Source organism: Electrophorus electricus, chromosome 8 (genome assembly GCF_041902795.1).
Source record: "Electrophorus electricus isolate QZ-2024a chromosome 8, ASM4190279v1, whole genome shotgun sequence".
NCBI classification, from domain to species: Eukaryota; Metazoa; Chordata; class Actinopteri; order Gymnotiformes; family Gymnotidae; genus Electrophorus; species Electrophorus electricus.
Window position 1 is genome coordinate 29813266 of NC_137504.1, and position 23882 is coordinate 29837147.

General features: G+C 47.0%; 3 protein-coding genes across 5 annotated transcripts in view; 1 reads left to right on the forward strand and 2 right to left on the reverse strand.

Moving 5' to 3' along the window:
- The window catches only part of arhgef12b (Rho guanine nucleotide exchange factor (GEF) 12b), a 46130-nt gene extending 29455 nt beyond the window's left edge, over positions 1 to 16675 (forward strand). For both annotated transcript variants that reach the window (XM_081719051.1, XM_035526949.2), the window contains 34 exons: positions 1 to 191; positions 612 to 689; positions 1054 to 1173; positions 1480 to 1614; positions 1828 to 1953; positions 2037 to 2135; positions 2678 to 2794; positions 3508 to 3606; positions 3730 to 3772; positions 4164 to 4269; positions 4448 to 4585; positions 6336 to 6368; positions 7196 to 7310; positions 7416 to 7542; positions 8178 to 8399; positions 8495 to 8633; positions 8991 to 9026; positions 9307 to 9464; positions 9828 to 9974; positions 10107 to 10192; positions 10396 to 10521; positions 10853 to 10967; positions 11082 to 11182; positions 11293 to 11370; positions 11466 to 11541; positions 11716 to 11883; positions 12294 to 12381; positions 12820 to 12897; positions 13029 to 13123; positions 13239 to 13511; positions 13669 to 13914; positions 14425 to 14642; positions 14948 to 15023; positions 15103 to 16675. In XM_081719051.1, the coding sequence (XP_081575177.1) occupies positions 1 to 191; positions 612 to 689; positions 1054 to 1173; positions 1480 to 1614; positions 1828 to 1953; positions 2037 to 2135; positions 2678 to 2794; positions 3508 to 3606; positions 3730 to 3772; positions 4164 to 4269; positions 4448 to 4585; positions 6336 to 6368; positions 7196 to 7310; positions 7416 to 7542; positions 8178 to 8399; positions 8495 to 8633; positions 8991 to 9026; positions 9307 to 9464; positions 9828 to 9974; positions 10107 to 10192; positions 10396 to 10521; positions 10853 to 10967; positions 11082 to 11182; positions 11293 to 11370; positions 11466 to 11541; positions 11716 to 11883; positions 12294 to 12381; positions 12820 to 12897; positions 13029 to 13123; positions 13239 to 13511; positions 13669 to 13914; positions 14425 to 14642; positions 14948 to 15023; positions 15103 to 15113 (4064 nt within the window). In that variant the 3' untranslated portion in view covers positions 15114 to 16675. The remainder of the gene's footprint in view (positions 192 to 611; positions 690 to 1053; positions 1174 to 1479; positions 1615 to 1827; positions 1954 to 2036; positions 2136 to 2677; positions 2795 to 3507; positions 3607 to 3729; positions 3773 to 4163; positions 4270 to 4447; positions 4586 to 6335; positions 6369 to 7195; positions 7311 to 7415; positions 7543 to 8177; positions 8400 to 8494; positions 8634 to 8990; positions 9027 to 9306; positions 9465 to 9827; positions 9975 to 10106; positions 10193 to 10395; positions 10522 to 10852; positions 10968 to 11081; positions 11183 to 11292; positions 11371 to 11465; positions 11542 to 11715; positions 11884 to 12293; positions 12382 to 12819; positions 12898 to 13028; positions 13124 to 13238; positions 13512 to 13668; positions 13915 to 14424; positions 14643 to 14947; positions 15024 to 15102) is intronic.
- A 232-nt stretch (positions 16676 to 16907) lies between these two features.
- Positions 16908 to 20125, reverse strand: cenatac (centrosomal AT-AC splicing factor). 2 transcript variants are annotated; one of them, XM_035526953.2, is made up of 11 exons: positions 19924 to 20125; positions 19529 to 19695; positions 19344 to 19442; positions 19175 to 19241; positions 19013 to 19075; positions 18672 to 18733; positions 18382 to 18520; positions 18257 to 18287; positions 18067 to 18165; positions 17640 to 17772; positions 16908 to 17544 (listed from the first exon to the last, which is right to left on the reverse strand). In XM_035526953.2, exons 1-11 carry the CDS (start codon positions 20038 to 20040, stop codon positions 17439 to 17441), a joined length of 1083 nt encoding a protein of 360 aa, XP_035382846.1. In that variant the 5' UTR covers positions 20041 to 20125; the 3' UTR covers positions 16908 to 17438. The 2 variants fall into 2 exon arrangements, with proteins under 2 accessions (XP_035382846.1, XP_035382845.1); XM_035526952.2 differs by having other exon boundaries at positions 18382 to 18523.
- Positions 20126 to 20223: 98 nt separating this feature from the next.
- On the reverse strand, positions 20224 to 22769 carry foxr1 (forkhead box R1). The gene is made up of 6 exons (XM_027015904.3): positions 22548 to 22769; positions 22359 to 22466; positions 22056 to 22285; positions 21293 to 21561; positions 20706 to 20938; positions 20224 to 20460 (listed from the first exon to the last, which is right to left on the reverse strand). Exons 1-6 carry the CDS (start codon positions 22666 to 22668, stop codon positions 20432 to 20434), a joined length of 990 nt encoding a protein of 329 aa, XP_026871705.1. The 5' UTR covers positions 22669 to 22769; the 3' UTR covers positions 20224 to 20431.
- Between the last annotated feature and the right edge of the window lie 1113 nt (positions 22770 to 23882).

The window sequence follows — 23882 nt, forward strand, 5'->3', positions numbered from 1 at the left end:
CGGGCTCCTATGTAGCACTGACTGTGTTGGGGAGACCCCCGGGCCTGGCCCAGATCCCCCTGTCAGAAGGTGAGGGTGATGGAGGCCCCGTCTCCTCCCTAAGCTCCCCGCACTCGCCGGGCCCCACAGCTGCGGAACGCTCCACCTCCACCAGCCCCTCGGACCGCGTCACTTCTCCACTGCCTGTATGGGTGAGGATGCTCTTCCTTTAACTTCCTTCAACTCACTTTCTCCTGCTCTTATCCTGCAGACTGAGTCCTTTTTCAGGCTTTACACATCTCTCTGTTCCATGTCTCTTAGTCTTGCGTGCTCTCTCTCTCTCTCTCTCTCTCTCTCTCTCTCTCTCTCTCTCTCTCTCTCTCTCTCTCTCCCCGGTCTCTCAGTTTATTCTCACACTTGTTTATCCCTGCCCACTGCCACGTCTGACATCATTTCCCCTTTTCCTCCTTTGTGTCCATCTTTCTCTTGCACTGTTTTACCGAACCTCTGCTAACCACAAAGTCACTTTCAATTTCATTCCCGCTGGTGTCCTGCCCACATATGTCTGTGAAGCAATGACCTGTGGCTGATCAGACTTTTCTTGCTCGGTGCTTGTCTGTGTGGCCTCCCAGGAGGAGAAGAACCCGGTGTACAATCAGAAGGTCGACATCCTTCAGAAGATGTTGACCAAGGAACAGCAGGAGTTGCAGGTCAGTGTTGCACAGTCACCACGGACCCTAAACGGGGAGCCTCGGTGTGGCTCCTGCAGAGCAGATGAGTACTCAAGTCGTTATGGTGAGGACACTGGAAGAGAAAGCAGAACAACTGAAGCTATTTTTGCCATCTTTGTCATTTGGTTATGTCCATGTTCCTTCAAGGTGTGTGTGTGTGTGTGTGTGTGTGTACGTACACACACACACACACACACACACACACACACACACACACACACTTACTTTCACATCCCCCTTCATTGGGAACAGATAAAAGCATGTGTGAATGCACACATGTACACCCACTCAGTTGTAGCTGAATGTTTCCAAACGCGCACTGTCATCTGTGTGTGAATGGTAGGCTATGAAAGAGGAGTACAGCAGGAACCCTACCCCCAAACTACTGAAGGAAATCCAGGAAGCCAAGAAGCACATTCCCCTACTCCAGGGCCAGCTCAGCAAGGCCACTGGGGCTGCACAGGTATGCTCGCATGCACCCACTACAACAGGTATACGCGCAGGTGCACATACCGGCCAGCTCACCACGTTCAAATTTGTACATTTCGTTAATAGACTCATTAGCCAACATGTGTGCTTTAGTTGAGCTGACGTTCATTCAGGTCTCAGGGTCAGTTTTACAGTTGTCTTCTCAATCGACCTGGCTAAAATAGATCTGCATGGTAGAAACCTTCAAGCCGATGGTTCTAATACAGCTCAGAGTGTTTGTGTGTGTGTGTGTGTGTGTGTGTGTGTTTGTGTGTGTTGATGTGGGTGGGTGTTTCTACAGGATGGCTCCCTCTCTCCCAAACTGTTAGAAGGCGAGGTGGAAGATGGGGGTGGATTAGGGAACATGGACCCTCTTTTGCCATGGCAACCCGACTCCAACACAGAATCATCCTGGAGTAACAACACCCTAACACCGGTTAGCAGCTGCTGCATATGACACTTCCTGTACAGCACTAGTCTCGATTAACTTGCCCAATTTAGAAAAAGGATGTGAGATCACCCTGTATTTGTATTTAGCATTGAGTTTGTCTACATGAATATTGTCAGTAGATCATGCATATACTGTCAAATTCATGTTTTTCTAGAGATTTTAATGTGTCTCTCAATGTTTAAATGCTTCTCTCCCCAGGTCACCCCGAGTCCTGTCCCAGAAAGTCCGTACCAAAGAGAGCCCCTGTGCCACAGCCCAAAGAGCACGCCACGTGACAGCCTCAACTCCTGCCCCTCCCCTGACGCTGACGACGCCGCCGACCTGGTGAGCCTCTGCTTTCTCCCAGCCTCACCTCCTTTTCTGTAGATTTCTGATGCCACTAACCCATGGACCTGCTGCTTCGACAGGACTCCAACTCCCAGTCCAGCGTGGGGAGCCCCTCCTCCCGCCTGCCGCCACACATCATTGGTGCTGAAGATGATGACTTTGACACTGAGCAGGAGCAGGTGAGAGTTCAGTTCAGATTTTTTCACGCAGCGCTTTTGACGAACCTGAGCTTGACACAAAACGACAAACCCATCCCCCTCTGGGTGACAGTCTAGAGTGGATGTAGATATCAAAAGCTATTGAATTCCAGTGTAATTACCCAGGTGAAAGTCATGAGCTGTTATCTGTGAGGCCGTGGTTAGTGTTTCAGTGCTGGTGTTAGGGGTTAGGGTTAGGCTGTCTTGGGCAGCTCTCCTGGCTTGTGTGACTTTTCTCTAGAGCTGTTCTGACATGTGCATTTAAAAAGAGTGATCGCTGTGTGTGTGCCTTCTTGTCCAGTTTGTCTTGTGTGTTATAGAGATTTTGATAAGGTGATTCCTAAAGAATGTAGCTATATGTTCTATATCGCTGACCACAGAAAAGGTGGGGGGATGAGTGATTCAAATCTTTTATGCTGTTTTGATATTGTGCACCCTCTCTGTGTCTCTCTCTCGTGCTCTCGCTCTCTCTCTCTCTCGCGCTCTCGCTCTCTCTCTGACTCCCCCCTCGCATTCACTCCTAGATGAATGGCCAGTGGAGCTGTTTTCAGACCGTCGAGCTGTTGAAGTCTCGGCCTGCTCACCTCGCAGCCTTCCTGCATCACGTGCTCTCTCAGTTTCAGTTCGACCCTGCACCTTTGGTACGAGCCACTTATCACCTACCCTCCGATCAACCCTCCCTCAGGCTTTAACACTTTCCTTTCACTTATAATGGGAAACAAATTTGGATTCGTTAAGAAGCCTCTTTGATTCATTGTTCACAGAACTTGCTTATATTGTTTCAAGTTTCGGTCTACGCCAGTGGTGTTATCATTTGGGTCACCCTGCAGTCTTTAATAGGGAACAGCTGTGTCTCAGGTCACACATGGCTTTCCACGAGGTTTCAACTTCAACCTGGCAAGTTGTGAATCCCAGTACACTAGAGGCCTGCACTCTTAACTGCTCAGTTACATTTTCAGCCCACTGATTGACAGCTGATCCAGCCAGACAGATCATGAGGGCATCTGTCAGAACTTGGGTGGGATTTTGAGTTGTTCACTGATATTGGCAGGATTTATGTAATCCTGCCAAATGCACCTCATGAAATGTGTAGCTCCAGGTTAAAGAATCCCAGATGATGAAAGACTCTGAAGGACTTCCTAGCATCTGGTTAAAAAAGAGTAATCCTTTATTAACACCTTTTTATTAAAAAAAATAAACAAACAAATATTCCTTTTTTTTCTTTCACTTCAAACAGTCAAATACATTAGATATTTGCATAGCATTTTGGCATATCTGATTAAAAAAAAAAGATCTTGCCTTCTGTTCCATGACCCTGTGTGAGATTGAGAGATCGTGGTTATTTGTCCTGTAGCTGTGCTACCTCTACGCTGAGCTCTACAAACACAGCAGCTCCAAAGAGACGCGTCGCTTGTTTTTGGACATCCACACATTCTTCATGGATCGAACAGCGGTGAGCACACACATTCAAGCACACAGACCTGCGTGCGTGCGCGCGCACACACACACACACACACACACACCATTGTGGGATGGCCATGTAGCTAAGATCATCTCTGGTTTTGCTTCCGTACAGCACCTGAAAGTAGTGGTGCCAGACTCTATCTCAGCTGATCTGGGTAAGCTTGCGTTGTTTGCCTTTGGTTTATAAACATCTCTCTCTCTATAAGGTATTTTTTCGTGATGATCAGTCAGCATGTGCTTGGGTGTGACAGAGAGTTTCAGGTGTCTGTCTTGAGTGCAGACTCTATCTTTCCATTATCTCTGCATGTATATAAAGATGGAACTATTGGTTAAGCGTAACAAGCATGAACCTGCCTTAATCTGTGTTCAGTAAATATGGCAAATGAGTAGATACTAAGCCATTTAATATACAATGGGCCAGTTTCGGTTGTCTTTGTATTATGAATCATCAGAGGAGTGTGGGTGTGTGTGTGTGTGCTCATACCTGTGTGCATGTGTGTGGGTGTGTGTCTGCGTCTGTGTTTGTGCACGTGTGCGTGTGTGTAGATCGAAGGAGACTTGATCTCATCCCAGAGGATGTTCAAAGACAGTATGTGCAGCAACTACAGGAAGCACTGCTTCCTGACATCCAGAAGCACCTGGAGGACTTCAGGTTGGTAACACACACATACATTCACACACCCCAGCATTTTGGATACTCTGTTAATAAAATTGTGTGCATGTTTACATGTGCACGTGTGTATATCCTGGAAAGTACACCTTAGTTTACATTTACAAAAACAAGAAGTGAAATGTATGAGTCTCCTGTGCGTGTGTGCGTGTGTTTCCAGGCAGAAGCGCAGTATGGGCCTAACCCTGGCCGAGGCCGAGCTGACACGGCTAGACACGGAGAGGCTGCGTGACCGTGTGGCCCTGGAGAGGGAGCGCTCGTGCGCCGAGCACATCATGGTCAAGCTCGAGGACATGCTGTGAGTGTGCTGCATCGCTACAGTCCAGCAGCCGGCGGGCACACACACACGCGCACACACACACACACACACACACACACACACACACACACACGCACCCCACTGCATGTGCCTGCTTGCGTGATCTTAGCTCAGGGATTCTAAAGTTACGCCCTCGCTCAGGTTTGCAGTGGAGTAGAGGCACACCCCCTGATAGAAAGACTACAGATGAAACATTCATAGGTGATGGTTCAAATAGTTGCTCTCTCTACTAGTGTGTTTTGTTCAGACAAAAGCATTCTTTACAGTACATGGTGTACACGCCCACCACCCTAATCTGGTGGCCTTTCTGCGATCACAGTGCTCTTGCACTGTGGGGTGTTAAGTCGACTCTAGACCAGGCCCAGGGCCCTGTGAATCTGGACAGGTTTTATGCAGTTGTCACACTGGCTGCTGTTGAATTTGTTTGCCTGGAGGTCACTTTGCACTGACACAGCACAGAGGGGTGAAGGGATCAGATGGCACTTAGCCTAGCACAGCCGGTGCGGAGCCAACTGTGAGCTCCAGCAGAACCAATCAGAATGGCATTTAAAAAGCTTTCCAAGTTCTGGCACACTCTCTGTTTTCCCAGCTCGAACAACCCTCCCAACCCTTGTGAAGAGCTTCCTAATGTAACTGGGTCAGGTTGCATTGGGATCTTGCAGTGTGGGGACCTGGGAGCTCCTCTAGCTCACCTGGCAGAGCAGGTAGTTTGGTGCTAGAGACACCAAAGTTGTGAGTGTGACATGTACTGTCACACTGATAAATACGTAAGTCACTCTGGCAACACTCTCGCCTCTGCCAAATGCTGTAAATGCGAATGAAGTGGATCCTGACTGTATCAGAGAAAAGGGGCAAGTGGAGAGTGACACAGGCTTTGTAGCCTGGCCACTGTAGAAGACCAGCAGGGGTGGGTGTGTGGCCACTGTAGAAGACCAGCAGGGGTGGGTGTGTGGCCACTGTAGAAGACCAGCAGGGGTGGGTGTGTGGCCACTGTAGAAGACCAGCAGGGGTGGGTGTGTGGCCACTGTAGAAGACCAGCAGGGGTGGGTGTGTGGCCACTGTAGAAGACCAGCAGGGGTGGGTGTGTGGCCACTGTAGAAGACCAGCAGGGGTGGGTGTGTGGCCACTGTAGAAGACCAGCAGGGGTGGGTGTGTGGCCACTGTAGAAGACCAGCAGGGGTGGGTGTGTGGCCACTGTAGAAGACCAGCAGGGGTGGGTGTGTGGCCACTGTAGAAGACCAGCAGGGGTGGGTGTGTGGCCACTGTAGAAGACCAGCAGGGGTGGGTGTGTGGCCACTGTAGAAGACCAGCAGGGGTGGGTGTGTGGCCACTGTAGAAGACCAGCAGGGGTGGGTGTGTGGCCACTGTAGAAGACCAGCAGGGGTGGGTGTGTGGCCACTGTAGAAGACCAGCAGGGGTGGGTGTGTGGCCACTGTAGAAGACCAGCAGGGGTGGGTGTGTGGCCACTGTAGAAGACCAGCAGGGGTGGGTGTGTGGCCACTGTAGAAGACCAGCAGGGGTGGGTGTGTGGCCACTGTAGAAGACCAGCAGAGGGGTGGGTGGGCGTGCGTGCGTGGCCACTGTGGAAGGCCAGCAGACAGCAGTGTGCTCTGTCCTTTCAGACACTGACAATAAAATCTAAAATCTAGATCTTTATTTATGCACAGAGCCACAATGTATATCTTACAGAAAAGAGAAGTAAAACTTGTGTGTCTGTGTGTTCTCACAGGTTGCCGTCATCGGCTACGGAAGAGGAGAAGTGGTAAGGGGAATTCACTTTACCTTTCACATTACGTCAGTCCCACAATACCAGCAAGTCACTGGTGTATGAATATTCTGTTAGCCTCATTGGCTGCACCTTCCACAACACCTCTCATACAACAGCTGATTACAGCTACCAGTTAAAAAGCATAGCTCTTCTTCCTGATGCCTCTTCTCTGAAGAGCTCATTACAGACAGCAGCCAGCTGCAAGTGCATGACCACTGCCTACTGCTGTGGGGCAGTGTATATTGAATATTGTGCAGCATGTGATCCTTCCATGTCCCATACGGTGCGCATGCTGGAATGGTGTCGGCACGTGTGTTTGCGTGCACGTGAGGGTTTTGTACGCAGCCAGATGGCCGAAGACCGAGGAAGCTCGTGCGGCTCACAACAGAAGGTGGCAGGGATTATTGGTGCGCTAGTATAAGGTGGCGGCTACCACGGAGTCCTACTTGTCCACGGCCAGTTGCTAGGGCTTGTGGGGGGAAGAAGATGTTGTTTTCTTGCTCCCCCTGCTGGACAAAAATGGGGAAAACGGTCTCATTTCCCAACCTACAGATACACATGCGTCAAGTATAGATTCAGGCCGCATTTGTACCTGTAATGGAAAGTGAATACAGAATGCCAAGAGGATTTATGTTTTACTCTCAGTATCCCTGTATTTGAATTCCTTAGCAGATGTCTTAGTATTGCCTTCAATATTATTTGTCATACCTCTGTATTGTCTAAGTTTATTATTGTTCATGTCCTTTGGACATGTCTGTGTGACAGATGCTCTTTTTGTAACACAGCTGGAACATTCTCTCCCCCCCCCGCCCCTCTCTCAGTACCACCATGCAGTACGTTATCCTGTCCTACATGAAGCATCTCGGGGTGAAAGTGAAGGAGTCTCGGGGACTCGAGCCTAAACCCAAGCGCATCAACTTTCTGCCCAAAATCAAGGTAGAAGCCCAGCACGCGGCCCATCGGAGCTGCCTTCACTTTCCAATGCTGCTGATGGCTCGGTCGCGGCCGCTCACGCCCATGTTCTGCTCTGTTCACCACCAGCCCAAACAGAAGACCATACGGGCGGAGAAGGACAGCAGCGTCGGCAGCGGCGGTGTGGAGGAGAAGGTGAAAAAGCCTCGCTTCCACAGCATCCTCAGCCGGCCCAGCAGGATCGACACTGCTGCCAGTAAGCCACCCCCGCCTGTTTGGCGCTCACGCCCACACTAAGCTTCCGTGGTCATAAATAGCACCACCTATTTATGGGTCCCAAAGCCTTTTAGAGTTTGAGACATGCCCAAAGACCTGAGACTCCATTGTGTGGATGGAATGAATGCCAGATATAAGGTGCTGACAGGGGGGCTCAGCTCTGAAGATAATAACTGCGTTCGGTTCAGCTGCACTGCACTGTAGCGAAGTCGGAGGCTCAAGGCATTATGATGGCAGCAGGTCTGAGGTCAGCGTCCTGCCTCGGCAGGATGGAACGGGTGTCCTGAGGAAGTGCCTGTCTGGGGCACCCAGGAGCGGCTTCCTGTTTGCTCCCATAGATGCAGCGCTGTTATACATGACTGCTGTGCCATATCCTTTCCTAAACGAAGCACTGAAATGCAGTTCCCAAGACATGAAAGATTTCCCTATTTTTTGGGAAAAATCTAAAGTATTTGTTGTCAGTTATGGGATGTTGATTGCATAGATTAGAGGACCTGTATATCCCTGTGTAAAGGGCGCCATCTCCCAACCTTGACCAACATTTGGAACACCACGATTCTGTGAAGGTTAACCTGAGAAGCAGTGAAATTTAACTAACCTCACTCTCTTTTTCAGTCACCAAGGCCATTGAGCAGAACAAACCCCGGCCACAGAAGCAGCCCCCTCAGACTGCCCCAGGACCAGCCGAGCCGTCTGACCCCCCGCTGCCGCCGTCGGCCCGCACACGGGGCGCCCCGCTTACCGCTGCACCGGAAGCCGCCGCCTACGTTGCCTCCCCTCCCCACAGCGCTCCCGCCACCCAGGGCCCCGACAGCGGCCCCAGAGAGCCCGACACGGGTGAGACCGGCTCGGCTTGCTCCTCGTGCCTCCCCCTGATGGTTCACTCTTACACCGGAGTCTTCAGCTATCTCTTCATCTGCCCCCCCATGCAGGCGGACCCCCCTCTGCGATGCTCAGACTCGGAGACAGCGCCCCACCAATCGAAGGCCAGGACTCCGCTTCCTCAGGCACACACTTTGACTTTAGCTCCTGTGCCCTGGACCACCAGGAGGAGGAGCTTGAAGCAGAGAGGTAGGTCGCCATCCACCTTCCTTTTTATCAAGTGACTGGAAAAAATAGTCTCAAAATAGTATCTTTTCCTTTAGCTTTGACTCTCTCCTAGTTGGTGTTCTTTTTACCCATGCTGCATAGCAATTCAAATGAATAAAAATCAACTGCGGCAGCTTCCAGACACCCTCATTCCAGATGATGTCATGGAAGGAATAAGCACAATTTTCCAGATTGGCTCTAAGCCGATTACAGAGAGATACTCGCCACTGGTTAGAAATCTCCCTGCAGGGGCAGCCGCTGGGTTCCAGGTCAGGGGGGATGGGCTGTGGTTGGTGGGATTCGGGGGGTTGGCTGACCTGTGGTGTGTCTTCCTTGCAGGATCTTGGACGGAGGCACGCCCCGGCCACTCAGGAGGTAAGTAGCATTTTACCCTTAGAGTCAGCATGCCATACAATTGCTAACGGAGTTCCATTTTTTTTTGATGGAGTAAGATAGTGTAGCATGTACAGTGTTTGCGTAAGATGAGCCAGCAGAACTCCGAGGGCTCTGTCTGTCTCCCAGCTGGCCGTTGGCACATACTCTCCTCTGCAGTTACACCCTTACACGTGGCAATGACTGTTTGGTTTGTCTTGGATGTACACTATTGCTTTGCATGATATCCGTGTGTGTGTGTACATTCGTGTGCACGCTGTAGGATGGAGCTTCTGAGCTCAGGGGAGGTGCAGAGCGAGGATGACCAGGGTACTGAGGTGGAGGCCGAGCTGGACCCCCCCCACTGGCAGACGCTGGTTAGCAGGGACGTCCTGGCGCAGCTGCCCCCACATGAGATCAAGAGGCAGGAGGTCATTAACGGTCAGTACCTTCCTCACACGTGCACGTGTACACACAGCCCAAGACCATGAGATAAGGGTGTATACATGTGCAACAGGTCTTTTTGCAGACTCCAGAATTTCATGGGTGTTGTTTCATAGTTAGAATATCTTCGCTGTTCAAAAGTGGGGAAAAAAACTCCAAAAATGGAAAAGAGAAAAGATAACAAACGTAATAATAAATAAGAGTAGGTGTGCATGTCTGTGGTTGTGCCCACACCTGGTTTACCATACATTCATGACGCACCGTGACACCAGCCACTCTCAGGCCTGTGTGGCGTATGTCTCCGTCGTTGGGCTTCTCTGACACTCTCTCGCCTGGCCTCCCCCTCCTCCCACCTCCCAGAGCTCTTCTACACGGAGCGTGCCCACCTCCGCATGCTGAAGGTACTGGAGAACGTCTTCTACCAGAGGATGAGCCGAGAGGCCGTCCTGCCCCCCGGCGACATCAAGAACATCTTCACCAACCTGGAGGAGATCGTCCTGCTGCACGGTAAGCCATTACCAAGGTTGGTCTGACCGTGTGCTGCGGGAGAGAGGCTCACAGGCCATGGAAGAAACTGCTGGCGGTTGGCACAGTACAAGCACGGTTTGGCTGTTGTGACCTGGCTCTTTCCTTCTCCAGCATCCATAATGGAGCAGATGACAGCTGTCCGGAAGAATAATGACGCTGCAGTCATAGACGTTATAGGAGACGATCTGCTCTCCTGGGTGAGAAATGCCTACTTCAGTGCACCATTGAGTCTGAATTTAATCAGGCTTTTTTTCCCTCCTTAACTAGCAAGAATGTACTTTACTGTGGATCGCAGGTACTGGTATCAATAAAGGCTGAAGTCAATTGGGTGTGTGTGTGGGTGTCTGCGTGTGTTTGTGCGCGTTTTATTTTTTTTTATTTCTGTCTTCCTGCTCCGCAGTTCAGTGGTGCAGAAGAAGAGAAGATCAAGCTGGCTGCAGGCACCTTCTGCAGTAACCAGCCCTTTGCCCTCGAGCTCATCAAGAGCAGGCAGAAGAAAGACCAGCGTTTCGCCTCCTTCGTGCAGGTCAGAGTCAGAAGACGCACACGCATGCGCACAGTGCCCATTGAAGCAGAAGGTTATTGTGGTCATGAACGTAAAGGAAATAAGTTCAAGTTCGGTTTATTTAATAAGTTCCTGGGTGTGAGGTAGCTCATGCGAGCTGGTCCTCCACTATTCTTCATTTGTACTTGGCTACTTTCAGAGGTCTAAAAGTCATATCAGTCATATCAATCATTCCTTTGTGTGTGGTATTATTGGAAAGATCTGTATCATGCCTCTTGTCACTCACTGGGCATGGAAGTACCGAGAGCCTGACGAACAGCAGTGAATTTGTGTGTGCACACGTGCATTACAGGAGGCGGAGAGTAATCGGCAGTGCCGCCGGCTGCAGCTGAAGGACATTATTCCTGTAGAGATGCAAAGGCTCACCAAATACCCCCTTCTGCTGGAAAACATCGCCAAATATACGGGTACCACACCCCTCTGACTTCTCTCGCTGTCCTGCCCCAGGCACACCTCTCACTCCTGACCGCTCCCCCACAAACGCCAAGTTCACGTTAGCGTGCGCACGTTTCTCCCCACAGATGACGCCGAGGAGAAGAGTAAGGTGAAACTCGCCGGCGAGTGTTGCCGGAAGATTCTCAACCACGTCAACCAGGAGGTGAAGGAGGCTGAAAATAAGCAGGTGAGTGCCTCGCTCCCCACTGGGCCCAGGAGAAAACGTTATAACCACGCCCCATAGCCGAACAGAGCTTCACTTGCCTGGGTCTCTCTTTTTGCATGTTTCCTCCTCAGAGATTAGAGGACTACCAGAGAAGGCTGGATCTCTCCTCCTTGAAGCAAAGTGAATATCCCATGATTGCGGAGTTTAAGGCAGGAACCCTTTTACTCTTTACCTCAGCAACGTGTAGAATGATTTTATCGGATTAGATTTAAAGTTTCCTGACGGGTAGCTTGTTCCCCTGCAGAACCTCGATTTGACCAAAAGGAGGATGGTGCACGAGGGACCGCTCTCTTGGAAAGTGAACAAGGACAAGACTATTGGTTAGCGTTCCTTGAGCGTTTCAATACACCGATAACTGCATCGGTTCCTATTCTCACTTTCATTGTCATTTGGGATTGATTAAGCATGGGTATAGTACATGTGCAGGCAACACAGAACTAGCTTCTTTACAGCAAGCGTGACCTGCAGTGTCGTCTGTGTGTGTGTGTGTTCAGAGCTGTACACCCTCCTGCTGGAGGACATCCTGGTGCTCTTGCAGAGGCAGGATGAGAAACTGATCCTGAAGTGTCACAGTAAGAACCTGGCAGGCTCAGCAGACACCAAGCACACCTTCAGCCCCATCATCAAGCTCAGCACGGTGCTGGTGCGCTCCGTGGCCACTGGTGAGGCACGCCGCAGACACTAGCACCACAAAAGGACTGGAGTCGCAGTGCGCTCCTCAGCTACACCAGGTTTTTGTTCTATTCTAGCCTAGTAAAGAAGAGCTTAGCAGACTTTGTGCATGTGTCTGAGGTGCTGAAACAGGACAAAGACCTGGAGTGGCAGGGGTCCCCGCGGACTTGATTGAGTATCTCTGATTCAGAGCTTTCTCGCACTTAGACTGTTTAGATGTTTTTGAGTGTAGATTAAAAGCTCATTTTGTAATGCATCAAAAGTGATTTGTCAGTCAGTCAATGCTAAAACATCAGTTTGAAATATTCTGTTGGAACACTGAGGCTTATGGATTGATCCCAAGTCCCAGGGGTGGGAGAGAGAAATGGGCTAACTCACTGTTCCGGTGTGATGTTCACAGACAACAAGTCCTTCTTTGTGCTGTCCATGTCGGACAACGGGGCGCAGATCTACGAGCTGATGGCACAGACCGTATCTGAGCAAAGAACGTAAGTGTGGCCCTCTACGGCTGAGCAGGAACAGGGGGTGGGGGTGGGAGGCGGCACCAGGCTCGGAGCCTGGAGCCTGGAGATTGAGCTTATTGGAGCAAGATCCTACATGTAGGATCAGCTTGCCACAGGCAATGAAGGGCCAAAACTGATTTGGGTGATTTGCTCTTACTCTGTGGAGATCAGTTAGACAGGATGGCTGTGGAGAACAGTGTATACGAAGGGTCTTCACCCAGGAAAATTGATATATTCAACAGTTAAGAAAAGCCAAAAACGGACCAAATATCTTGATCCAAAATCCCGAATTCCCCTAACAGCTTCAGGTCAGCATGAGCAGTGTAAGCATTTTTGGATCAGGTTTTTTTTTTTTCCATGGATTCAGTGTATTCTGAAAACTCCTTTGATTCACGGTTGTTGTTTTTTTTTGTGGTTGTCTAGGTGGCAGGACCTCATCACCCAGAGTGCAGACTGTATGAAGACCAAACAGTTAAATATCATTCCTTTACCTCAGACTGAGTGAGTTGGACCTGCATACATTTAAAATTTAATATCATTAACAGCGCATCGATGACGTGTGATTGTGTGTATTAGTTTGATTTTGTATTGTGGTGTCTTTGGTTTGCGTATGACATATGGCCTCTCTGCAGTGGGGAGCGAGATGCCGTCGAGGAGATGAACTCCAGCGTGCCGAAAATGAACAAAGATCCAGACCGCATCTCTACTGGAAGCACCCAGTCTCCAGGCATGCAGTTACTGCCAGCTTGCACAGTTCCATTAGCGTAATGGAATCTATTTAGCCTAGTGTTCCTATGTTAGGTTGGAGTGAAGTAGATATGGCTTTCTGTTGCTGTCCCCAGATAAAGACACCACCTCATGCTCAGAGGTTTTGCCGGATCGCACGACTGGAACCAATCCATTCGAGAGTAAATCCGAGGATGAGGGTGAGGAGGAGGGCTCACCCCGGGGTCGTGAGGAGGACGAGGAAGAGGAAGAGGAGGAAGAGGAGGCATTCCTGGCCGACAGGCTCCCGTTCCTGAAGCAGCGATCGCGACAGGCCATCGCTATCGAAGAGAAGGATCTGGAGGCTTTTGAGACGCCTCTGCTGAGGGCCGACGAAGGCCTCCAAACCCGTGAGAGGACATTCTCTAACAAAAACATTTGTTCTTATGAGATTTCAGCTCTGGAGTCTTTGCTTCGATTTTGGCTTTTTACTACTGGTTATAATTTGTGCAATCTTATATCCACCCTTCCTCTCCCACTCTCTCACTCCCTCTTCCCCTGCATCAGTGGCTGCTTTGCGGCAGCTCCTGATCCATCACATGGCCACTCAGGACGACGGGGACCGAGGCCGAGAGCAGGGCGAGGGGTCAGCGCTCAGGCCAGGCACTGTGCAGGCCCCGGAGGAGAGTGCTGCCCCTGGTGGCTCGGTGGAGAATGGTGCACACAGGACCGATACTGCACAGGCCAGGGAAGAGAACTCTCACGAGCCGCTGTCTGGAGAAAGAGGATTTTTTGAGAATTCAGAGGACTATGGTGAGAAGATCAGATTTTTGTCTTGGGTTAGCCATCCTCTAGTCACTCGTCAGGGTTTTTGACGCACTTTGGGCTGGAGATTTTTGCATAGGGAACAACTCAGCAGTGACGTCGACCCAGGACACTGCCAGAAACGGAACATTAATGGCCGGGCCAGGGGTGGCCAAATTGTGCAATAAAGTCTGCACACATTTTAAATACACCTGTAAAACAGGTGCACCTAACAAAGTGACTGGTTTGTGTAGGTGCAAGCTAGCTGTTTATAATCAATTAAAAAGTGGATTTTGTCTTTAAATAATACACTGTGTGAATACACTGAACATCTGCAAAAATTATTTGCCTTGGTTGTCATTACCTACAGCGAGCATCGTGTGTGCCGCTGAGAAGGGGGTGGGGGGGGGGTGGGGGGATCATATTGATTACCGCTGAAGACGACCATCTTGCTAATGTATAGATGTATAGTTTCCTTGTGCTTATACTCTCTCCCCCTCCCCCCTCTCTCTCTCTCAGGCAGTTACATGGTGCTGGAGGGTTATGGGGGCTCGGGCGAGAGCAGTACCGATGATGACCCACAGGGCAGAGGTGGTGTTGAACTAACATCTGCAGGGGACTCCGGCATCGACCTGAAGAAGCTCCTCTCTTCATCTTCCCAGAGTGGAGGACCCAACATCAGCCGGCAGGTCATGACCCATTTACGCCTGCTCCAGGCCAGCCTGCAGCACCTGAAGGTAACGCGACCCTCCGACCTCGGTTTGTTGGCACTGTGCTGCCTGTTCACAATAAAGGTTCTGGATTTCTCTTTGATGCATTGTCTGTTGTTAAAAACTGAATGAAAATAAAGTTAAACTTAATTGCCAGTTATCACAAAGGTTATATAAGGATTTGGAAATCCAATGCTATTTACAACTTATTACATTTCAGTTAGACTGATGTCAGCGTTTCAGCCAACACTAAGGTGTCTTTTACGCAGGACTCTGCAGTGTGTCTTTTTTTTTAAAAAAAATTTAAACTCACTTGTATTTCATGTTTTTAGGAAATAGAAACAAAATACAACCATCTATGCCAAAGGCACCCAGAGGAAGCAGCTACTGCATTAGAAGAGAACAGAGGTACTGCCCTGCTAGATTGACTTTTTTATGCACTACACCCACCCACCCTTAATGTTCTCCCTCCTCCTGTTTTTCTCAGATAAAAGCTAGTGCTGCTGCAAGCAGAGGACACGTGGAGTCATCGGGAGAAGCTTGACAGGCACCACTCTAACGGCTCGTCCATGCCTATGCACGGGTAGTGACGGACTGCCCCGCCCCTAGCCCCGCTCCTCTGCTCAACCTCACACACTACAGAGGAAGAGGACACAAAGCCACTCCATTACCCCCTCCTCGTGCTGCCCTCTGCTTATTGGAATCATGGCTGTTGGGATCGAGCCCCGTGCCCTACCTGTATGCATGCATCCCCAGCCCAACACTTCCCCCAACACTCGCAATGCGAAATCAACACTGTGCTCGCTTAGAAAAGAATGGAAGAGAGGATGGAGGGACCACACGCGTATATATACACACTACAGCTTGGGCTGGCCCTTCCCTGTTCTACTGAGTTTTTCCACGTGGAATTAAATGTCATTGGTCGTGGGAAAGTGAACTGGCAGGCAGAAACATATCTTGTTGCTTGCAGTTTAATATTATGGCCAATAAAATTATACCAGGTGTAGTTATGATTTTTTTTAGGCTGTAGCTAAATTGAATGTGTGAAATGTCCTTCATAAGGACTACATACTACCACAGCCTGATCATTCGTTCCTTATTGTTCATGGGTATGAATGTTAATGTACAATTGTGAGTCATGGTATACATTACAGCCACTCTGCATTAGGCCTGTGTGGCCCTGATAAAAAGTCTAGGAATGATTCAGTTGACATGGGCTAATGAGCTCCTCTTCAGCCTATAGGAAAATGACGATATTTTTGTCCAGCTGTTTGTTTGATTTTAATGTTACCAGGCTAGAGCCTGAGGATTCCCTCAAGGTTAAAATGCTAACTCGTATTGAGTTACACTGTAAGGGTGGAATTCAATCTTTGGAAAAAAAAAAAAAACCCATTAAAATGTAAAAAGGCCAAGCTATACGAGGACTCGTGCTGCTGTTACTGGGTGCAGGGATAAAGCCAGTCTGGCAGTATGGACTGAGGCTCATCTCCGGTTTGAAGGTTGCACTCAGTGTGCTGTACTTCATTATGGAACTTCTTGCGTAGAAATTATTTTAAGGGACTCATCCTCTCTCCTTTACAATTTGAAACCCGTCTCTCGACCTAAGCTTTCTAAATCTCCATTCAATGCTGTCTGCGCACTGCCTGACGTTCTCTACAATGTTCTGTCAAATAAAGCTACTGAAGATCTCTGGCATATCACCGATAACCAAGAGAAACTAGACCTATTACCATGGGTTGAAGCACTACATGCAACCCTGTATAAGTACAAGTCTTATTGGATATGGCAGAGTTTTTTTTCTGGGATTTGGGAATGAAGTTATATGAAGAGGGGAAAAAAAGCTTCAGATACAAATGCATGGACTGCTTAAGAATGCAAGACCTTTTAAGGGTCAATTTTAAGTGTAAAATTGTACAATTATGAACAACACTGCATCTCTTACAGAGACCTAATTCCTTGTTTTTTTTGCTTTTGCTTTCTACATCATATGAGTCATGTATTATTTTAACAGAAACTACTAAAAAAAAAAAGAAAATAAACAACTGCAAGGTATCCCTAAATATTAATGTAATCTGTATTTTTTTGGTCTAGAAGTTCATGAGGTATATTTTATTATTGAGCACTATTAATGTCTTTTCAGATTTCTGTTGCTATGAACAGCTCTATTAGATTCTATTAAATTTGACTGAACTGAGATTGTTCAAAAATGGAGATACTGCACACTGTGTTCATTTTATCTATTTTGGAAAAGAGTGAGAAGTTGGGTTTCTCCCCCAAAGAACAATACCAGAACCACTTCACCTGTTAACTTTATTCAATAAACTGGAAACACACCTGTATGAATTTGATTTTTGATCCCAGCCAATAGTATGCAAGTTATTTCAGCTTCGGGATGGAACTGGTAAAAAGAATTAGAATCATGCACTGGCTCCAGGACCATTAAGTTGATATGACACACTCATTTAGATCTGAAGCCAAAGAATTCTCAAGGTGAGAAAATGAAGCTGTATTGGTATAATACAGAAATTAGAACTAATCCAATTGTCCATGTTTTTGCTGTCATGTACTTGCAACTTTAGAAAGCCAGTACACATGCACCATTACTGACCTCAATTGCAGTGGGATATTGCCAGAACACTGAACCTTACAGTCTCAATTTATCTCTGCCAGATTTTACATCTACCAGTAAAGCCCACACTAAAACATCAGCCTGTTCATTTTGCTGGAATTAATCTAGAACTTACAATCGAGACTTTCCTTTTCATAACCAGAACACCAAATATTTACACGTCATATGTACACAATACATGAGCACTTGTCAAATCACAAGTCTCCATTATAGAGGTGATTCTGCTTTGCTGTGGCCTTCCCCCCGCGCTCCCTCCTCCTCTTCCTCCTGCCTCTAGCCTCCTCCTGCCTGAACTGGTGCCTAAAAGGAATGAGCAGAATGGTTTGGTGCCGTTGATGGCAGGTGAAAGCCGGGGGGGGGGGGGGGGGGTGAGCATGACATGGGGCAGAGCTCACCTGGACTGCCAGCGCCGGCCGCTGTTCCACACACGCCCAAAGGATGGCAGCCAATCAGCATCGGTGCACGAACCATGGTCGAAGTTAGCCCCCACGCGGTTGGCTGGGAGCTTTTTGAGCTTCTCTTGCTCTTCTGTGTTACAGAAGGGCCATCAGGTAAGAAGGCTGACCCCCGACCCCCAATCAAGTGCTAACAATGACTGGAATCTAGTACGATTAAACCGTAGCACGTGACTATGTGAATAAACAATATTTTAGAAAAATAAGAGATTAAATCATAACATGAGATGTCATTACTGAAAGCCAATCTGCACAGTGCTTGTCTTGGTACCAGATACTTTTCACAAATGGTCCAAAGACAAGGTACCACTGGCAATTAAAGGTTAGTTCAACTGTAGCCCTACCACAAAAGATAAAATGTGATTACTGTGTTTAAGGAACTCTTGCAGGGAGGGACCAATCTCTTGCTGGGTGCTAGCCATGCCCTCGTCGTCGGGCTCCTCCAACAGCCAAGGGGGCATGGCTCCTACAGGAGAGCAGAACTTGTACAGCAACCTTTCAACAACAACTGGCCACAAACCAGACTGCCCACTATTAACTACTGATCTTTCACTTACCTGTGTGAACATTCCCACTACCAGAAGAGTCCTTTGTAAGGAGACATGGCATGTCAGATTCAAGATGACCGTGACAAGTATCTGAACTCTAATGACATCAAACACAAGGAGTCTACAGACGATACCTGATGGCCGATGAAAGTCAGACCATGTTCTGGCTCGGCCCACTGCCTCTGCAGGAAGGGGTCCACGTAGCTTGGCCCTGCCTGGTCCCTCAAGTCATGTGAACTAGCTTGAAAGCTGCTTGCCATATCAGCACTCATGCTACTGAGACACGTATTGTTACTTCAGCAGAAACTCAAGAGAAACATTTCCACTGCACCTTTACTGTCATTTTACATTTGCCATTATTGATTTTTAGACTACAACAAGTGTGTATGTGGTGCTCAGGCTTACATGGGTGTGGATCTCTTACCAGGTTGTATGCTGCATCACTTGCTGGCCCTGTTCAGCAGACTGTCGCCACTCTGGCTCCGGCTGGGTTTGATTCAGGAAACATCAACAGCACTGACCCACATCTTTTCCACATCACTTTAAAACTGGTTCATTTAAGCTTGGAATAATTATTATTCCATATGCATCCTACATGTTTATCTGACATTTCAAGCAGTCACATGCAACAAACCTTTGCATTCTCTGGCATATCACATAACATATTAACAATTCAAATTGACAATATACAGAAATGTTTTCAATAAAGCCAATGGGATGGTTGCTGAGATATGGATACTGTTGCTTCATTCCAGGAAAACCAACCTCTATCAAAGACTGTAGGACTTCCAACCTGTGATGCTCCTGGGACCTGATTATGGCAGCTTGCTAGAGAAAACATACAAAATAACGTGTGCAGAAAATACTGGAATGCCCAATCTCCAGGGCATGACAGCGTTGCTGAACTGTTCTACACACAAACCTTACCTCTTTTATAAGTGTGTCCTCATTCTCCTCATACTGCTCTATAGCCTTGGCAACTTCGGCCTTAAATCTACAAGGACATTTTTGCACACATCAACAGTCTTTTAAGGAAGCCCGCCCCCATATCTTTGTACAGAAGGTAGGAATTCAGGTAACGGAGAAGATGCGATACCTCTCGATCTCTTCCTCCGTGATGATGACTTTGTCTCTCAACTTAGGGTCGGCTTTATTCCTCCACCAGAACGCGTGTGTGTTTGTGCGGTGCTCTCGGCTGAAGTTAAATGGTAAAGCCATCTCACTCAATGAGCTCCTGCAGTTCGCGTACCGTTGAAAGGTTCGTAGTAGCCACACGCTTACGTGCTCATGTGTTCCAGCAAGCCTCCGTGAAGCACAGTCACGCTGCCGTCGGCTACGTGCTTCTGCACTTCGAGTGCACAACAGTAACACCAAAATTTGCCCTCGTGCTGCATAAAGTCGGATTTTACCACCTGCGGTCGTTTAACAGACCGCCGCGCTTCCTTCACCTGAGCACATTAGCACATCATCCAGCTAACGTTACCCCCCGAAGAGCTAATAAAGTTACCTTTAACATTTAAACTGTCGTATTAACTAAAGGTAATTGGTACTCTACGATACATAGCTACCGTGTATATTAAAAAACTAAAATGGAAGAGACTGAAAAATAAATAATTAGCCAGCTAGCTAGCCCAAGCGTCACAGAGGACGTTAGCTTGCTAGGTTAGCCATCTTACCTTTTCTATGAATTTAACCAGAACTACTTTAAGTTTGCACTGATGACTTTTTCCGTAGATATGCCCCTTTCCTGAGAAATCGGTCTGTCTGCATACTGCACAATAAAATGCTCCCATTTTATCTTTAGTAGCTATCTAGCTTCTTTCCTTCACGATAACCATTTCTAGCATCCAGAGATGTACAAAGTAATTCCTTAAACACTTCTTGATGTAACATTATGTAGCAAACGCTCTCCAAATGGCTTTACTGCCGTCTAGTGTCTTGGATGAGTAACAAAAAACGATAGAACGCTTTGACATCCTGGTTGATGCATGAAGTAGTGTATATATATATATATATACATACATATTTTTTTTAAATTAAGGAAAACCTCAAAGGGATAAACATAATAGATAAAGGAAAAACAACACGAAAAAAATCATAATATTAGCTTTCAGTCATCATGCTAGAGTAGGCTTTTCATTTCAAAATGGGTCTTCATTTTAAATTCTTGCCAAGCACCTCTGATTACAACTTGAACAGTGCTTGAATCATATCTGTAAAGAAAAGAGAAAAGGAAATAGATTAAGCAAGGGAAGACAAAGGTAAAATGACTATGGTGTACTTCCCCAGCACTTAGCTATAGTAACCTATACTTTTCCATAGACCCACACTGAACAAAGAAAGGACACAGGCAAGAAAGTACTGAAGCACCTTTAGCTTTTTGCAGGATTACCTGATCAAAAAAACCCCAAAACAAATCAGGGCCCCTCACCACACACTGCTGCATCTGCCATCTCACCTGGGAAGTTCATGCTCCTCTTCAGCATTCTTAAAGAGTCAGCGGTGAGCGTATGGATTTCGTTCCTCAGTCTTCGCCGGCCGTCCAGGGTCAGGTGCCATAGACAGGACTTTCTCCTGCCCTCCCCGGTCACTTGCTGTGGAGTCTTCTTGAAGCTGTTGCTGAAGCACAGGTTATGGCGGATGGTGTTTTTCCAGCCATCGGGAGCCGTGAGAAAGAAAGGGAAGTGCTCTCTAGGGAAACATGATGGATGGCAACGGTTGACCCGACAGTCATCTATACAAGTGAAGGGCTTAGGTCAAAACACCAATAAAACTAGTCACATATGGAGAAATGATTTTAATTTTAATGGCTGTTTCTGGCTAACATTTGCTTAATAAAGTATCCAGCCACTCCACATTTTTGTCCTGGCCCAGTTCCCAGAGCACAAGAGCCATCCATTTGTGTCAATCTCAGTTGTGTGGGGAGTCAGAAGAGAAGAAAAACAAATGACAAGCCATTTTTAAAAAACCAACTCAGCAAAACCTTCCAAATTTGAGGAGCGAGTGCAAAAATCAGCAACTGTTGAAAGCATGTCCTGTGTTCACCTGGTGAAGTTGTAGATCTGCTGCACATTCAGGCTGCCTGTGCGGCTACTGCTCAGTGCCATGGCAATGAGGATGCAGTAGTTGACGGGCGGCCGAGGCCATGCCCCGCTCTTCAGGTTGCGGCAGTCCTGCAGTGCCCTCTGCAGCCTCCTGCTCTGGGCTAGGCCCCGCCTGCGTGGGGATGAGCCTGCAGGAGCATGGCTCTTTCGCGCACCCTTCACCTTGCGGCAGATGGGCACGTCCACCGAGGATGCATCGTCCTCAGTGGGCTTGAGTGACAGAAGAGTGGGTGGAACTCATGATTGTAATGCCTACGACAGCAATCCAAGATTCTATGTATTTTTATTCTGGTTGGAATGAATGTCATCAAGTATGCAAAAGTCTTGTAAAAAGAGGGCTACACTGTGGTGGTTAGGATATTATTTTATAACATTTACATTAAGTTGTTTATTGCAGAGTGAAAGTGCTTACTAAAGGAAGGAAACTACTTTTTAAAAGGTTTAAAGGTCTAAAGAGAATACAAGACCAGAGGGGTATTTCACAAGTCAGGATTTCACACAGTGAGATTTGAGTCAGATTTTGACTTGATCCAAAAGTCAAAACTATCCAGTAGAAGAAGCATAAAAGACATTGCTGTTTGCCAATCGTCATTTTTGGCTTAGTTACTATGCTTACTGAGAAATCCTGCTTTGTGAAATACCCTCCAGTTCTGGACCAGAGGGGCCATCAGCAAGGGAGCACTGGGTTGTTCTCAGGGTCTCACCTGGTATTCACTGGAGAGAGATGCATCATGCACTGACCCATCTAGCCAGGCTTCACCAGATGAGGGAAAATGGTGCATGTTTTGTACAGGTGCTGGCAGGTAAGAACTTGTGGCAGGTGGGTCTACTGGCATTTGGGGGAGTGATGGCTTATTTGCATTATTAGGGTATGTTATAGGGCAAGCTTTATTGGGGTTTACCATCAGCCACAGATTTGGGTGGATTATAGATTCTGTAAGTCAAACATTAAGCGAAGGTTAAGGTTAAGATGAAGATTATTTAAGGTTTACTAAGTATAAGCACACCTTCACAATCAGCAGAGCCTCGGTGCGTTGAGTCCGCTCCTGGTAGCGTTCTCCTCGAGATCCTTGAGTAACGCCACTGCGCCAAATATTGGTCATTTTGCTTTTCGTCTGTTGAACGGTGTTAGCGAGAGGTTAACTTGTCGAACATCGAAGCAGTTTATTTTACTTTTAATGTCATGTAATTTGTACCTTGGTAGAACTGATCGGTCGTTGTCGTCAGTTTAATATCCTCGCTCATGTCCCAGTCGTGCAACCCCGTAGTTAAATGAAGATCGAAAAATTTCTCTCTCGCTTGAAGATTTAGGAACATTTTCCTCACTGGGTAATCTTATGCCGTTAAATTTTAAGTTATGTGACATTTCATGAGCCAGCCAGAACTGGGAAATCATAACGGGTGATTTTGCCATTTTATCTTCGTAACAGGTGCTCGCAATTAAGGCCTTTTTGATAATATAAGAGAAGTCACCGTCGTCCCTTACACATTTAGTAAGCGTTGCCCATACTGGCATTGCGAATAATAACTGACAAGCTCAAAGAAATAACTACTGTTGTTCACGTTATAGACACGTGCAAATCAATGGTTTGACCGACTCGGCAAACATAACTTCCAAATTAATTTTCCTTTTTTTTTTTTTTTTTTTAGAAAAAAAACAAAACAAAAACAAAACGTTTTATTTTCACTGTTATCCGTATTATTAAATATATTGTGAACTGGATGCAGCTAGGTGGTTAACAGGGAGCTGTCATTAATAATAATTCAATGTCCCTGCTATAGAATTAGACATTTTAACACTATCTTTTGGAAAAAATAATGAATTGTTTAAGACCACAGGCAAAACACTTTCACTGCTGTTTAAATACAATAAAAAAAATGTAAAATAAAACAATCGAAAAATGTAATTATCTCGCGTCTCCTTAACAGGTCCAGGGACTACTCCCAGGAATTGCAAACCTTAGCTGTGTTGAAAATATTTATAAATGCATTTGTTTATAAATTAAATATATTTAAAATAAATATAAGATATTAATGAATATTAAAATGTGCCAAATAAAACAAGATTAAAACATAATACTTTAATTGAAAATCATCAGATTTTCAATTCTTTTTTTTCCTTTTTTTTTTAAAGGAAAAAAGAAAGAAAGATAACAACAACCAAAATGCAGAAGTTATGCTTTTATGGCATTATATATATATATATATATATGCAATGTTCGGAGTGGTCTGCCATCTACAAATATTTAGCCAACGGTAGGCCTGCGGTAAGAAGCTGACCACTGAAGCGCTAAAAGATGGCTAACAAATTCAGTGAGGCAACAGGCTATAGACTCAGACAATATTCGGAACACACAAAGTAGGTTTTTCAAATAAAGCGACTGGTTAGTGCAGCCTTACCAATTGTTGCCATTATAGACTGTTGTCTGTTCTATCCTATAGTGGAGCCTAAAAGACAAAACATGACCATTATTGCAGTCAAATGCATGCACGTACACATACACGCACTTCTTTCACTGATTTTGATTTGC

What these genes read in the sequence shown, in the direction of transcription:
- cenatac (XM_035526952.2), bottom strand. Translation starts at nt 20,040, where the DNA reads ATGGGAGCATTTTATTGTGCAGTATGCAGACAGACCGATTTCTCAGGA. An exon ending in TAGTGGGAATGTTCACACAG is followed by an intron (nt 18,166 to 18,256) that starts GTAAGTGAAAGA and finishes GCTCTCCTGTAG; the next exon opens with GAGCCATGCCCCCTTGGCTG. An exon ending in GCAAGAGTTCCTTAAACACA is followed by an intron (nt 17,773 to 18,066) that starts GTAATCACATTT and finishes TCTGTAACACAG; the next exon opens with AAGAGCAAGAGAAGCTCAAA.
- foxr1 (XM_027015904.3), bottom strand. Translation starts at nt 22,668, where the DNA reads ATGTTCCTAAATCTTCAAGCGAGAGAGAAATTTTTCGATCTTCATTTA. An exon ending in GACCGATCAGTTCTACCAAG is followed by an intron (nt 22,467 to 22,547) that starts GTACAAATTACA and finishes ACCGTTCAACAG; the next exon opens with ACGAAAAGCAAAATGACCAA. An exon ending in CTCTCTCCAGTGAATACCAG is followed by an intron (nt 21,562 to 22,055) that starts GTGAGACCCTGA and finishes CTGTCACTCAAG; the next exon opens with CCCACTGAGGACGATGCATC.